This window comes from Aquarana catesbeiana, linkage group LG03 (genome assembly GCF_042186555.1).
Source record: "Aquarana catesbeiana isolate 2022-GZ linkage group LG03, ASM4218655v1, whole genome shotgun sequence".
Lineage (NCBI taxonomy): Eukaryota > Metazoa > Chordata > Amphibia > Anura > Ranidae > Aquarana > Aquarana catesbeiana.
This window is the reverse complement of record NC_133326.1, coordinates 559,470,720-559,484,175: the sequence shown is the minus strand read 5'-3', so window position 1 is coordinate 559,484,175 and position 13,456 is coordinate 559,470,720. Positions and strand designations below refer to the sequence as shown.

The 13,456-nt window shown below is 44.7% G+C and overlaps 1 protein-coding gene across 3 annotated transcripts in view; it reads right to left on the bottom strand.

Annotated features, from left to right (window-relative positions):
* Positions 1-10,824, bottom strand: part of LMNTD1 (lamin tail domain containing 1) — a 246,028-nt gene extending 235,204 nt beyond the window's left edge. For 2 of the 3 annotated variants that reach the window (XM_073621758.1, XM_073621759.1), the window contains exons 1-2: positions 10,641-10,815; positions 337-487 (exon numbers count right to left, since the gene is read on the bottom strand). In XM_073621758.1, coding sequence (XP_073477859.1) covers positions 337-477 — 141 coding nt within the window. In that variant the 5' untranslated portion in view covers positions 478-487; positions 10,641-10,815. Of the gene's footprint in view, positions 1-336; positions 488-10,640 lie in introns of all 3 variants that reach the window. The other variant, XM_073621760.1, reaches the window with a different exon arrangement.
* Between the last annotated feature and the right edge of the window lie 2,632 nt (positions 10,825-13,456).

The following is a 13,456-nucleotide window of genomic DNA, read 5'->3' as shown; positions in this document are numbered from 1 at the left end:
TAACAATTTAAAGCTCAACTCCAGGTAACAGGCCTGGTTCACATTTGGGCGATTAGGAATCGCAGGCAGAATCTGTGTGATTCTGCCTGGGATTCCAAATTGCAGTAAAAGGTGCTATGCATGTTTTTCAATGCTATTCATCCTGAATTCCACCCCAAGTGCAGTGCAATTTTTCGGCGATTGTTGCACGATAAAACATGCGTCAATCGTGGCAAAATGCGCGTGTAAAATAGCACCTGGCTCAGGTTTCTGAGCTTCTATGGCCCGACAAATGGGCATAGGCGACCTATTCATGTGATTTTCAATGTTTTCAAGTTTGGAGATTTGACCTGTTACCTCTTTTAGCTGATTCCTCATGGACTTTACATTGCGGATGTAGTTACTAAATCTCTCTTTAATATCTTGGATTTGAGCCTTCTCCGAACTGCGGCGTGCCGTTTCCGCAGCAGGCGAAGGCCCTCCGCCAGTTGGGATCATTCTTGTTTTCCTGAAAAAGAACACCATGTTAGACAATTTCAACACTATACTAAAGCAAATATAAGGAAAGTATAATAAGTACAGTCTTGAAGAATTTAAATTTTGGGTGCTAAAACATAATCATAGACGATGCTAGGAGTGCTACAATATTATCACTCCTAACCAGGAGTTAAAATGTAGGAAATGGTTACAACGCTGGTCAAGTATTTTTCTCTGTCTGTGTCTCAAAGATGGAGATTTCTGTATCAGGGACACAAGTGAGAGGAAACTTGTCTAAACTGAGGGTGTCACAAACACTGGTGCATATCTACTGAAAGAGGGACTGTGCCGATGATGCAGGAGAGGCTGCATGGAGACACAGGCTTCATGGAGGTGCACAGGAGTACACTGGAGGCACAGAGTACACTTGGAGTCACTGGGCACACTGGGGTTACTAGATGACAGAGGGGTTATGCCCCATACATACGACCGGTTTTCCCATCGGAATAAACTCCGAAGGTTTTTCTGACGGAGTTCCGTCAAAATTCCGCTCAAGCTGTCTTGCGTACACACGGTCACACCAACTTCCGACCGTCCAGAACGCAGTGACGTACAACACGTACGACGGGACTAGAAAACGTTAGTTCAATAGTGATTAGCCAATAGCTTCCGTCTCATACTTGCTTCAGAACATGCTTAGTTTTTGGTACGTCAGAACAGCATACAGACGAGCGGTTTTCCCGACAGGAATTGGTTCCATCGGAAAAATTTAGAACATGTTCTCTTTCTAGGTCCGTCAGAATTTTCAACGTAAAAAGTCCGATGGGGCATACACATGATTGGAATATACCATGAAAAGCTCCCGTCTGACTTTTTCTGTCGGACATTCCGCTCGTTTGTACACGGCATTAGAGGGGCATTTTCAGTCACTGGCTGAAATAGATGACACAGGGACTGACGATGCACTGGGAGTCACCGGGCACACTGGGGTTATTAGATGACACAGAGGCTAGAGGGGCACTTGGAGCACCTGGAGTAACTAGGTGAACTGGGTTTACTAGATGACACAGGGACTGGCCATACACTAGGAGTCATTGGGCACAATGGGATGACACAGGGGCTAGAGGGGCACTTGGGGTCACTGGGCAAATTGGATTCCTTGGATGACACAGGGACATACTGGGAGTCACTGAGCACACTAGGGTTACTAGATGACACCGGGGCCAGAGGGGTGCTTGGAGCACTTGAAGTCACTAAGTGAACTGGGTTCACTAGATGACATAGGGACCGAAGGCACACAGGGAGCCATGGGGCACATTGGAGTCACTAGATGACACATGGACTTGAGGTTCTCTTGGAGGTACTGGGTGCACTGGGTTCACTAGATGACACAGGGACTGGAGGTTCTCTTGGAGGCACTGGGTTCACTAGGTTACCCAGAGACTGAAGGCACACTGGGAGTCACTGGGCACACTAGGAGTCACTTGATGACACAAGGACTGGGAGGCACACTGGGATTTACTTGGCGCACAGGAGAACGGGGACTGGGGGTGCACTTGGAGAAAAAGAGTACCCATGGGAATATCGGCAAGTACTGCAGTGAGGGAGGATCAGCTGAAGTGAAGTATCGTCTGGCGTGAACGCTGGTCTGGGCGTCCCTGGTGTTTTTTTGGGGGGGCGGGCGGTAAACAACCACCTCCCCCAATCAGTCAGTTGGGTCACCCGCACCCCCCCCCCCGGTCGGTCATCCAGCGCCGCACTTACCCCATTTAGGTTGCAGACGGGCAGCACTCCTACGGGCAGCGGACGGTGGCTTCAATCGCATCCCCTCCTCCTCTCCATCACGACGGCTTCCCCCGTGCGTCTTCTTCCGCCTCCTCTTAGGCGTCCAATAGGATCGCCTGTCCTTTCAGCTAATCGGGTGATAGGTCTCAGGATCCATTTCCTGATTGCCTGGGAGGAGAATCAGTGTGACAATAGCGAATAATCATTCACTATTGTCACACAACTGGGTGAGCTTGGAGCGCAGTGCTCTGCGCACCGAGCATCCCCCCTTTTTTTTAAGTCTATAAGATCACCTGCTAAAAAAACCCAAAAAAACAGCCCCCCATCAGAATCCACGCGTCCGACACCCTTCATGTAGATTAGGGGGCCGGACGCATGGATGGGGGGTGGCACCCGTGCGCCCCTAATTGATGGGCCGCCACGGGTCACAGCCCTAGCGCTACAGGTATTACTGGAAGTAAAGAGAAAAGAGAAACGACACAGTACTGGATCCCAGGAGAGATGAACACAATCACTTGTTAAACATCTGTCACTGGAACAGGTTTTAGAAGATTTCCCATCACTTCCTATCCCAAATGACAACAGTAAACAGGACTTCTAGAAAGGGTGAATCTCCCCAGTGGGGACACAGACAGCAAAAAAAAACCTGACAGGGTTGCTGACCATTCCCCGACTCAATAAAAGTTAAGCAGAGTGATGGGCATTCTAACATAGTTACATAGTTACATAGTAGGTGAGGTTGAAAAAAAGACACAAGTCCATCAAGTCCAACCTATGTGTGTGATTATGTGTCAGTATTGCATTGTATATCCCTGTATGTTGTGGTCATTCAGGTGCTTATCTAATAGTTTCTTGAAGCTATCAATGCTTCCCGCTGAGACCACCGCCTGTGGAAGGGAATTCCACATCCTTGCCGCTCTTACAGTAAAGAACCCTCTACGTAGTTTAAGGTTAAACCTCTTTTCTTCTAATTTTAATGAGTGGCCACGAGTCTTGGTAAACTCTCTTCTGCGAAAAAGTTTTATCCCTATTGTGGGGTCACCAGTCCGGTATTTGTAAATTGAAATCATATCCCCTTTCAAGCGTCTCTTCTCCAGAGAGAATAAGTTCAGTGCTTGCAACCTTTCCTCATAACTAAGATCCTCCAGACCCTTTATTAGCTTTGTTGCCCTTCTTTGTACTCGCTCCATTTCCAGTACATCCTTCCTGAGGACTGGTGGCCAGAACTGGACCGCATACTCTAGGTGTGGCCGGAGCAGAGTCTTGTAGAGCGGGAGAATTATCGTTTTATCTCTGGAGTTGATCCCCTATTTAATGCATGCCAATATTCCGTTTGCTTTGTTAGCAGCAGCTTGGCCATTGCTGAGCCTATCATCTACTAGGACCCCCAGGTCCTTTTCCATCCTAGATTCCCCCAGAGGTTCTCCCCCCAGTGTATAGATTGCATTCATATTTTTGCCACCCAAATGCATTATTTTACATTTTTCTACATTGAACCTCATTTGCCATGTAGTCGCCCACCCCATTAATTTGTTCAGGTCTTTTTGCAAGGTTTCCACGTCCTGTGGAGAAGTTATTGCCCTGCTTAGCTTAGTATCGTCTGCAAATACAGAGATTGAACTGTTTATCCCATCCTCCAGATCGTTTATGAACAAATTAAATAGGATTGGTCCCAGCACAGAACCCTGGGGAACCCCACTACCCACCCCTGACCATTCTGAGTACTCCCCATTTATCACCACCCTCTGAACTCGCCCTTGTAGCCAGTTTTCAATCCATGTACTCACCCTATGGTCCATGCCAACGGACCTTATTTTGTACAGTAAACGTTTATGGGGAACTGTGTCAAATGCTTTTGCAAAATCCAGATACACCACGTCTACAGGCCTTCCTTTATCTAGATGGCAACTCACCTCCTCATAGAAGGTTAATAGATTGGTTTGGCAAGAACGATTCTTCATGAATCCATGCTGATTACTGCTAATGATATCGTTCGTATTACTAAAATCCTGTATATAGTCCCTTATCATCCCCTCCAAGAGTTTACATACTATCGATGTTAGGCTAACTGGTCTGTAATTCCCAGGGATGTATTTTGGGCCCTTTTTAAATATTGGTGCTACATTGGCTTTTCTCCAATCAGCTGGTACCATTCCAGTCAGTAGACTATCTGTAAAAATTAGGAACAACGGTCTGGCAATCACTTGACTGAGTTCCCTAAGTACCCTCGGATGCAAGCCATCTGGTCCCGGTGATTTATTAATGTTAAGTTTCTCAAGTCTAATTTTAATTCCGTCCTCTGTTAACCATGGAGGTGCTTCCTGTGTTGTGTCATGAGGATAAACACTGCAGTTTTGGTTACTGAAGCCCCCCGATTCACTTGTGAAGACTGAGGAGAAGAATAAATTCAATACCTTCGCCATCTCCCCATCCTTTGTAACCAGATGTCCTTCCTCATTCTTTATGGGGCCAATATGGTCTGTCCTCCCTTTTTTACTGTTTACATACTTAAAGAATTTCTTGGGATTTTTTTTGCTCTCCTCCGCTATGTGTCTTTCATGTTCATGTTTCATTCTTTAAAGTTGTCACTAGGACAGGTTTACTTGAAATTTTCCAATGGGAAAAACCTGTTTTAATGAGAAATGCCTAAGAGGGGATTTTCTCTGACTTTGGAAAGATCTCCCCTCACTTCTTGCTGTGTTTACAGAACAGGAGGTGAAGGGAAATCTACCCAATGGGACACAGACAGTGAAACAGAGAGTCAAGTAGACTCAAGTAGTTTGATATAGGTTTATGAGGGAATTTGTTGGATCTGGGACAGCGGGACATACTTTTTAGCATAGCCTTGATTTTTGTGTTAAATGTGTACCATTTACAGTATCTCACAAAAGTGAGTACACCCCTCACATTTTTGTACATATTTTATTATATCTTTTCATGTGACAACACTGAAGAAATGACACTTTGCTACAATGCAAACAATGCTACAATGCAAAGTAGTGAGTGCACAGCTTGTATAACAGTGTAAATTTGCTGTCCCCTCAAAATAACTCAACACACAGCCATTAATGTCTAAACCGCTGGCAACAAAAGAGTACATCCCTAAGTGAAAATTTCCAAATTGGGCCCAAAGTGTCAATATTTTGTGTGGCCACCATTATTTTTCACCAGAGATTCACAGGTTGCCACTGGAGTCCTCTTCCACTCCTCCATGACGACATCACGGAGCTGGTGGATGTTAGAGACCTTGCGCTCCTCCACCTTCCATTTGAGGATGCCCCACAGATGCTCAATAGGGTTTAGGTCTGGAGACACACTTGGCCAGTCCATCACCTTTACCCTCGGCTTCTTTAGCAAGGCAGTGGTCGTCTTGGAGGTGTGTTTGGGGTCGTTATCATGTTGGAATACTGCCCTGCGGTCCAGTCTCTGAAGGGAGGGGATCATGCTCCGCTTCAGTATGTTTCAGTATATGTTGGCAATCATGGTTCCCTCAATGAACTGTAGCTCCCCAGTGCCAGCAGCACTCATGCAGCCCTCTACCATGATGACACTCCCACCACCATGCTTGACTGTAGGCAAGACACACTTGTCTTTGTACTCCTCACCTGGTTGCCACCACACATGCTTGACACCATCTTAACCAAATAAGTTTATCTTGGCCTCATCAGAACACAAGACATGGTTTCAGTAATCCATGCCCTTAGTCTCCTTGTCTTCAGCAAACTGTTTGTGGACTTTCTTGTGCATCATCTTTAGAAGAGGCTTCCTTCTGGGATGACAGCCATGCAGACAAATTTGATGAAGTGTGTGGAGTATGGTCTGAGCACTGACAGGCTGACCCCCCACCCCTTCAACCACTGCTGGCAGCACTCATACGTCTATTTCCCAAAGACAAGCTCTGGATATGACGCTGGGCACGTGCACTCAACTTCTTTGGTCGACCATGGCGAGGCCTGTTCTGAGTGGAACCTGTCCACTGTATGGTCTTGGCCACCATGCTGCAGCTCAGTTTCAGGGTTTTGGCGATCTTCTTATAGCCTAGGCCATCTTTATGTAGAGCAACAGTTATTTTTTTCAGATCCTCAGAGAGTTCTTTGCCATGAGGTGATATGTTGATCTTCCAGTGACCAGTATGAGAGAGTGAGAGCGATAACAGCAAATTTAACACACCCTGCTCCCCATTCACACCTGAGACCTTGTAACACTAACGAGTCACATGGCACCGGGGAGGGAAAATGGCTAATTGGGCCCAAATTGAACATTTTCACTTATGGGTGTACTCACTTTTGTTGCCAGTGGTTTAGGCATCAATGGCTGTGTGTTGAGTTATTTTGAGGGGACAGCAAATTTACACTGTTATACAAGCTGTACACTCACTACTTTACATTGTAGCAAAGTGTAATTTCTTCAGTGTTGTCACATGAAAAGATAGAATAAAATATTTACAAAAATGTGAAGGGTGTACTCACTTTTGTGAGATACTATATGTATTTTAATATATGGAAAAAAGATATTTATTCCAATACAGTCAGGAGCTGTCATGCATCTATCTATCTATATATATATATATATATATATATATATATATATATCTATCTATATCTATCTATAGATAGATAGATAGATAGATAGATAGATAGATAGATAGATAGATAGATAGATAGATAGATAGATAGATAGATAGATAGATAGATAGATATACACACATATATATATATATATATATATATATATATATATATATGCTCTTTGAATCTTTAAATAAGCCTGAATCTTCTCCACACCTCCACAGTATAGAACTAGTGATTAATGCCACGTACACACAATCGGACTTTACGGCATACTTGGTCCGGCGTACTGGATTTCGTCGGACAATTAGATCGTGTATGGGCTCCAGCGGACTTTGTTTTCTCAAAAGTTTGACGGACTTAGATTTGAAATCTGTCAGATGGACTCGAGTCCGGTCGAAAAGTCCGCTCGTCTGTATGCTAGTCCGATGGACAAAAAACGACGCTAGGGCAGCTATTGGCTACTGGCTATGAACTTCCTTGTTTTAGTCCGGTCGTACTCATCACGTACGAATCCGTCGGACTTTGGTTGATTGTGTGTAGGCAAGTCCGTTCATTCGGAATGTCCGTCGTAAAGTCCGTTGAAAAGTACGCCGGACAAAGTTTGCCGTAAAGTCCGATCGTGTGTACGTGGCATAAGATAAACAAAGGCAGGAGTTGAGCCCATATCCATTTATTGTGGAGTTTTTGGTATACATGCTATATACACACAAGTTTTTGCCATGCTAATAGTACACTAGATCCTTATGAGAACAATTAAAACGAAAACCAAAAACAGCTTATATAATAAATGCCAACAGAAATCCAATATGGTGAAAAAGTCTGATATGTAGAGATCAAATTAGAAAGAGTATCAAAGTCCCAATTTCATCCAGGATGGGTGAGAAAATCAGATCTGAAGAAAAAGTTCCAATTTAAAATGTAAGTCACCCAAGTGTACCTCTACATTAGGACAAAATGAACTCTTACCAGAACACATGGACCCTTTATTTAAAAAGGGTCAAATAAGCTGTATGAACTAATGTGTCATCTGTGTTGGGAACCTTTCTCTCCTCTCCATTGTCAATGGTCACTGCAGTCTCCCAAGCAAAAACATAGGGTGCTCCATCATGACATACAAAAGAACAGAACTGGGGGGACCCGCATAGTGTAAAACTGTATACCAATTTATTAAATAAAAAAGAAGCTAGCCACTCACAAGATTAATAACATAAACAAGCTCTTAGATAAAAAAAATACTGGTCCCGGGATCAGATCCGACAGTATCCTGGTTTAGACATGGGTGGTGACATCACGAGCGTAAGCTTCACCCTACACATTTCATCACAATTGACCTCATCGGAGGCATACTGTCAGGAAGGGCATGCCAGCAACCAAGATGGCAGCCAGAGAAGAACCCCTGTGCTCCATGTTCCATTGAGAAGAGCAGCACGGGCGCGTTTGCATGCATGTGTGCGCATGCGCGTAAAATGCAGAACAGGATGCCACCACAAGTGCTTGTGTGTGTGGGAGCACGCGTGCGCGCCTGGTGACAGCCCCTGGCACCAAAAGTGGCTATTTAAACTGGCTCATTCCCCAAGATCAATGCTGTCTGGTCTACAGCATTTCCTGTGTCTCCTGCTATCCGTTGCCTGTACCAGTTCCTGTTGACTTACCTGGCTTGCTCCTGACTACTCCTGTTATCTGCCTGCACCTGACCCTGGCTTGTCTTTGATTACTCTCCTGCCTGTTCCTTCTGCCACCTTGCTGCCAGCCTGTTGCCAGCCCTGCCTGCATCTGACTACGCTTCTGCATCAGCACCTGTTCTGGACTTGTTCTCCTGTGTCTGATTCAACCTGCATGCACCTGCCTGTGCTCCAGTCATCACCAACACCAAGTTCCGCTAGCTGCTGTACCCATGCAGCTATTGCATTGTAAATCTGCATCAAAAATGCATTGGACAATGTTTAACATGGATTCCAATGGCCCTAATTTACACCAGTGCAGTCAACAAAAGTAGACGCACCAGAATGCACACAACCTCAATTGAGAAAAAATGCACAAAACACATCAAAATCGCACTGAGACGTATCAAAAATGCAAATGCAGAAATGCATCTGCAATGCAGAAATTGTGATGTGAACTGGCTCCAAATCTGTGCCTGTGGTTTTACCCACACAGGAATGCATGCAGGTATTTCATGCAGGCAGTCCCTTTGCTTTTTATTGGGATGCAGCAACTGTATAGACACAGCCGCTGCTCCCAATGTGACATCCGTACAGGTGCACAGCCCCAAATGCACCCTGGGTGCTGTCCCTGGAACAATGCACATAGCTGCATAAAGATCTGAAATACAGCAATGAGTGCAGAGCCGTAAAAAAAAAAAATAGGAAAGAGGATGAAGAAGAAAAGTATGCATGTATACGCATCATAGGCGTGGGCACAGGGTGTGCTGGGTCTGCCTGGGCACACCCTAATCACCTTGTGCGGTGCCGATTCTCCCTTCTTCCTGGTGTCTCCCCCCTGCAGTGCTACCAGCTTCCCGCCTCTCCCCCGCCTGCTGCGGTGGGGTCGATTCAGGATGGATGAATGAATGAACACAGTGAGTGATCTGTACCAATTGCTCCTGTGTTCATTCTTAACTGAAGCACAGTAAACTATATTTACTGTGCTTCAGTTTGTGAATGAACAGGAAGCCACTCAGTACAGAGCACTTCCCATTCGTTCACTGTCCAGTGCAGCTGAGGCTGTAGACAAAGGGACTGGGGAATCTCTGTCCTCAATCCCTTTCTCTATTTAGATCCTTAATTTTTTTCTACCAAAGACTACCCAACGGGGCTCCTAAAAAAAATGTAAAAATATTAATTAACAAATAATATTGTAAAAGATAATTAAGAAAATAAAATTATAAAAAATATTTTAAAAATAATAAAAATAAAAACTACTGACACTAATCTCTGCTCTTCTGACACCGTCCACTGCTCTGCTGATATATGCCAGATATATGCTCTGGGGTGCACATCGTAATGCAATAGACCGCGCACACCAATGATACGCATGTTTGCACGCCTATACGTGTCTATATGAAAGGTATTTACAGAACATTTTACCCAGGATCTTTCTATCAACCAGATCCCGAGTATAAACATAAGTAAATTATTACATTTTTGTTCAAGAAGCCTAATGCCGTGTACACACGGGCGGACTTTTCAGCAACAAAAGTCTGACAGCCTGTCCGACAGACTTTCAACTGACTTTTGGCGGACTTCTGACGGACTTTCTAACGAACGGACTTGGCTACACACGATCACACCAAAGTCCGACAGATTTGTACGTGATGGCGTACACCGGACTAAAATAAGGAAGTTGATAGCCAGTAGCCAATAGCTGCCCTAGCGTCGTTTTTTTGTCCGTCGGACTAGCATACAGACGAGCAGATTTCTGGGTCCGGCGGAGTTACGACGTAAAGATTTGAAGCATGTTCCAAATCTAAAGTCCATCAGATTTTCGACTGGAAAAGTCCGCTGAAGGTCCGATGAAGCCCACACAGGATCGGATTGTCCGTCAGACTTGGTCCGTTGGACCAGTCCTGTCGAAAAGTCCGACCGTGTGTACGCTGCATAAGATGCATGTGCTTTGAAGGTAAAGCAGCCTTTTACCCTGATTTGCCTTCCAACGCGCATTGCGTTTGAGCACCGCCGCATTCCAATTCAAAAACCAGCATTTCACATCAACACCCATGTAAACAACCCCTAACCAATCAAGTTTGATTTTCAATGATTTTTGAGACGCACGTGTCGCTGTCCAGTTGTCGGCACCCTACAGTTACACAGAACAGAACACATTACTTACTGTCTGGAAGATGCCCAGATTGATTCTGCGTGACTTTAGTTTCTAGGAACTCTCAGTAATATGTGAATCAGATTAGTGAGCTCTCATTTCACTCCGTTTCCCCGGGACCCAGGGTTTGTTGACGGTTGCCGTTGGCGACTTGGGGATCGTAGACTACAATGTGAGGCGGAGCCGGTGACACAAAGGTGCCGGTTTCAGGCGAGCTGTCAGCAATCACTTTCATTATTCGGTCGGCTGTGTGTTCAGGGCAGGACATGGTGAAGATAAATAGACTGTGAACACACAAGGACTATGATCGTACTTCTCAATTTGTTGTATTTTTATTTCCTTTTTAGAACTCCTGGTGATACACATCATGACAACTTGAAAGAGCGATTAAACTTTCCATTCCAGTGCAACTGAAGACAAGAGTGACTTTAATTGACTGCAAAGAAATGGGAGAGCCTGAAAACAGACATAATCACGCGTTTTCAGGTGCTCACGTTAAAGTCAACGGCGGGCAAAAACGCGTGATTCTGCCCCAAAGGAGCCAACATGTGACACAACACACAAGCCAATTGAGAATAATGGGATTCTCCCACTCTATCAAAAACTATAAAAAAATAAAATAAAATTTGGCCATACATACACTTTAAATTGCAATCTGGAACCCCCAACAGACTTATGGTGACCGTACACACTTCAGTAAATTATTGATTTCTTTCTAATCGACCTCTCCCAATAGGAGATAATCGAATAATCGATCAACAGTTGGCAATACAGACAAATTATTATCTTGACATGGGGAAGTGTAATTTGAGGCTCGGTTCCCACTATGAAGTATACAGGAAAAACACCCTATGTCTGTTCAATTCACATGCGATTCAGTGCTGTGCAATTTGAGTCTGCATGCAACAATTTTGGAAGCGCACTGCAACTGGAACATATGGTCGTTTTGTACCATGCAATCCGTGTCAGCAAACGCACTGCGTTTACGACCTGTGTTTGGGGATGCTCTTAAGTTTGATCACCCGCTGCGGATCGCAAGGGCAGTGTGATTTTAATGTGGTGCAGGAAACTTGCACAGATCACTGCGTTTCCTGCGCTTTATTAGATAGCCTACAGCTGCCTGTCCACACAGGGACAGGGAATCTCGTGACATCCTCGACTTAGTATGGTTGCCGTTGACTGGGCTGGCGCTGACAACTTCCTTCCAGGTTCAGGACTGGACTGCTCAACCTTTCACTGCTGGATGCAAACAAATAGCGGAACTGCGACCACAGAATTGAGATATATATGTGTCTGCCTGAAAAAATGCACTCATGGGCAGCCAAGGTTTATATGCTGAGAGTGTGATCACTGCATGTTCCCAGTACAGTGATTTAGCTGTCATAAACCATTCCCAGTCTCTAGTACTGATTGGGAGCCGACGGGACTGGGTCCCAATCATGTGACCACTGTGACAGCCAATCAAAATGGTTGCGTGATCGGACAGTCCTTTTGAGTGTAAGGACCCTGTTAAAGGGATGACAGGGCTGTACGAGAAGGGGTTAAACAGTGACGGGACAAGGTCATCTAGAGAAAACTTCGCCCTCCTAGAACAAATCCTCTACCCCTCAAATTTCCTCTTCAAGCACAATCCCCCCCCCACTCCAAATTCCCCACTTCCAGCACAAATCCCCCATCTCTAAATTCCCCCCTCCTTCAATGCCCCATCCTAAATCCCCCCACACACACACACACACACACACACACACATATTTCACTTTCCAGCACTAAAACCCCAAATCATCCCTACTAGCACAAATTCTCCCCCCAAGCCCCCCCACCCCAAAAAAAAAAATTCCCCTCTGCCATATTACTTTTATAGCACAAACCCCTCAATATCCCTCTTCCTAACACAAATCCTCTCTCCCCATCCCACTTTCCAACACATATCCCCTCAAATCACCACTCCTACCACATCTACCAAAATTTGGCCTCCTAGAACAATTCTTGCCCCCATCTGCCCCCAAATTCCCCCTCTCAACACAAAACCCCTTACCCCCTAATCTCCTTGTGGTGCTCCTCCACCTCACATGATACCACAGTGCCCAGGGCACATGACCCTCCTTCCCACCCCTTGACCCAGCCCTGGGTTAAAGTGCACTTATCCTTTAGCTGTAAATATCTCTGACCTTCAGGAGTGATTGTGTTAGAAGGTTACAAGAGTTGGACGTATTGTGACATTGTAAATCTTTGTTCAGTTTATTCTGAAATCTTATCTAATAGTGCCGCCTCTGGTAGTGCCGCACGTTATTTTCTCCATTCAGTGCTACTTTGTGCCAAATGTTAGCAACCGGGGCGAAGTAACATTTACCTTGAAATAACGCCGTGCCACTCTGATATGAGATCTCAGCAGCTCCATGAATTCTTTGTTATTTCTCTGCTCTCCCTCTGGTGACCTTTTATGTATCACACAGTTTAATGTAACATTGGAACGACGCGTTTTATCTTCTGTGGTTTAGAGGTTACAGATTTAAAGTGAACACAAAGTATAGTTTTTGTTTTGTTGTTACTCAGTTGGTTTTAAAAAGGGCAAGTATTTTTAAAAAATTGATTTATTAGAAGAAAAATAAACTCGACCAATAAATCTCATAGAAACTTTAACATTATTATGATTATTATTATCATACAGAATCCATATAGCGCCATCAGTTTGCGCAGAGTTTTACAACATGACATGTCAATGTCATTTCAAACGTCTATTTCAATCTTTTTAGTCTGCAGCATTTGTTAAAATAATACCCAGTGACCCTGCCATGAAGGTTCCTCGCTCAGGTATGTCCTGTAATAAA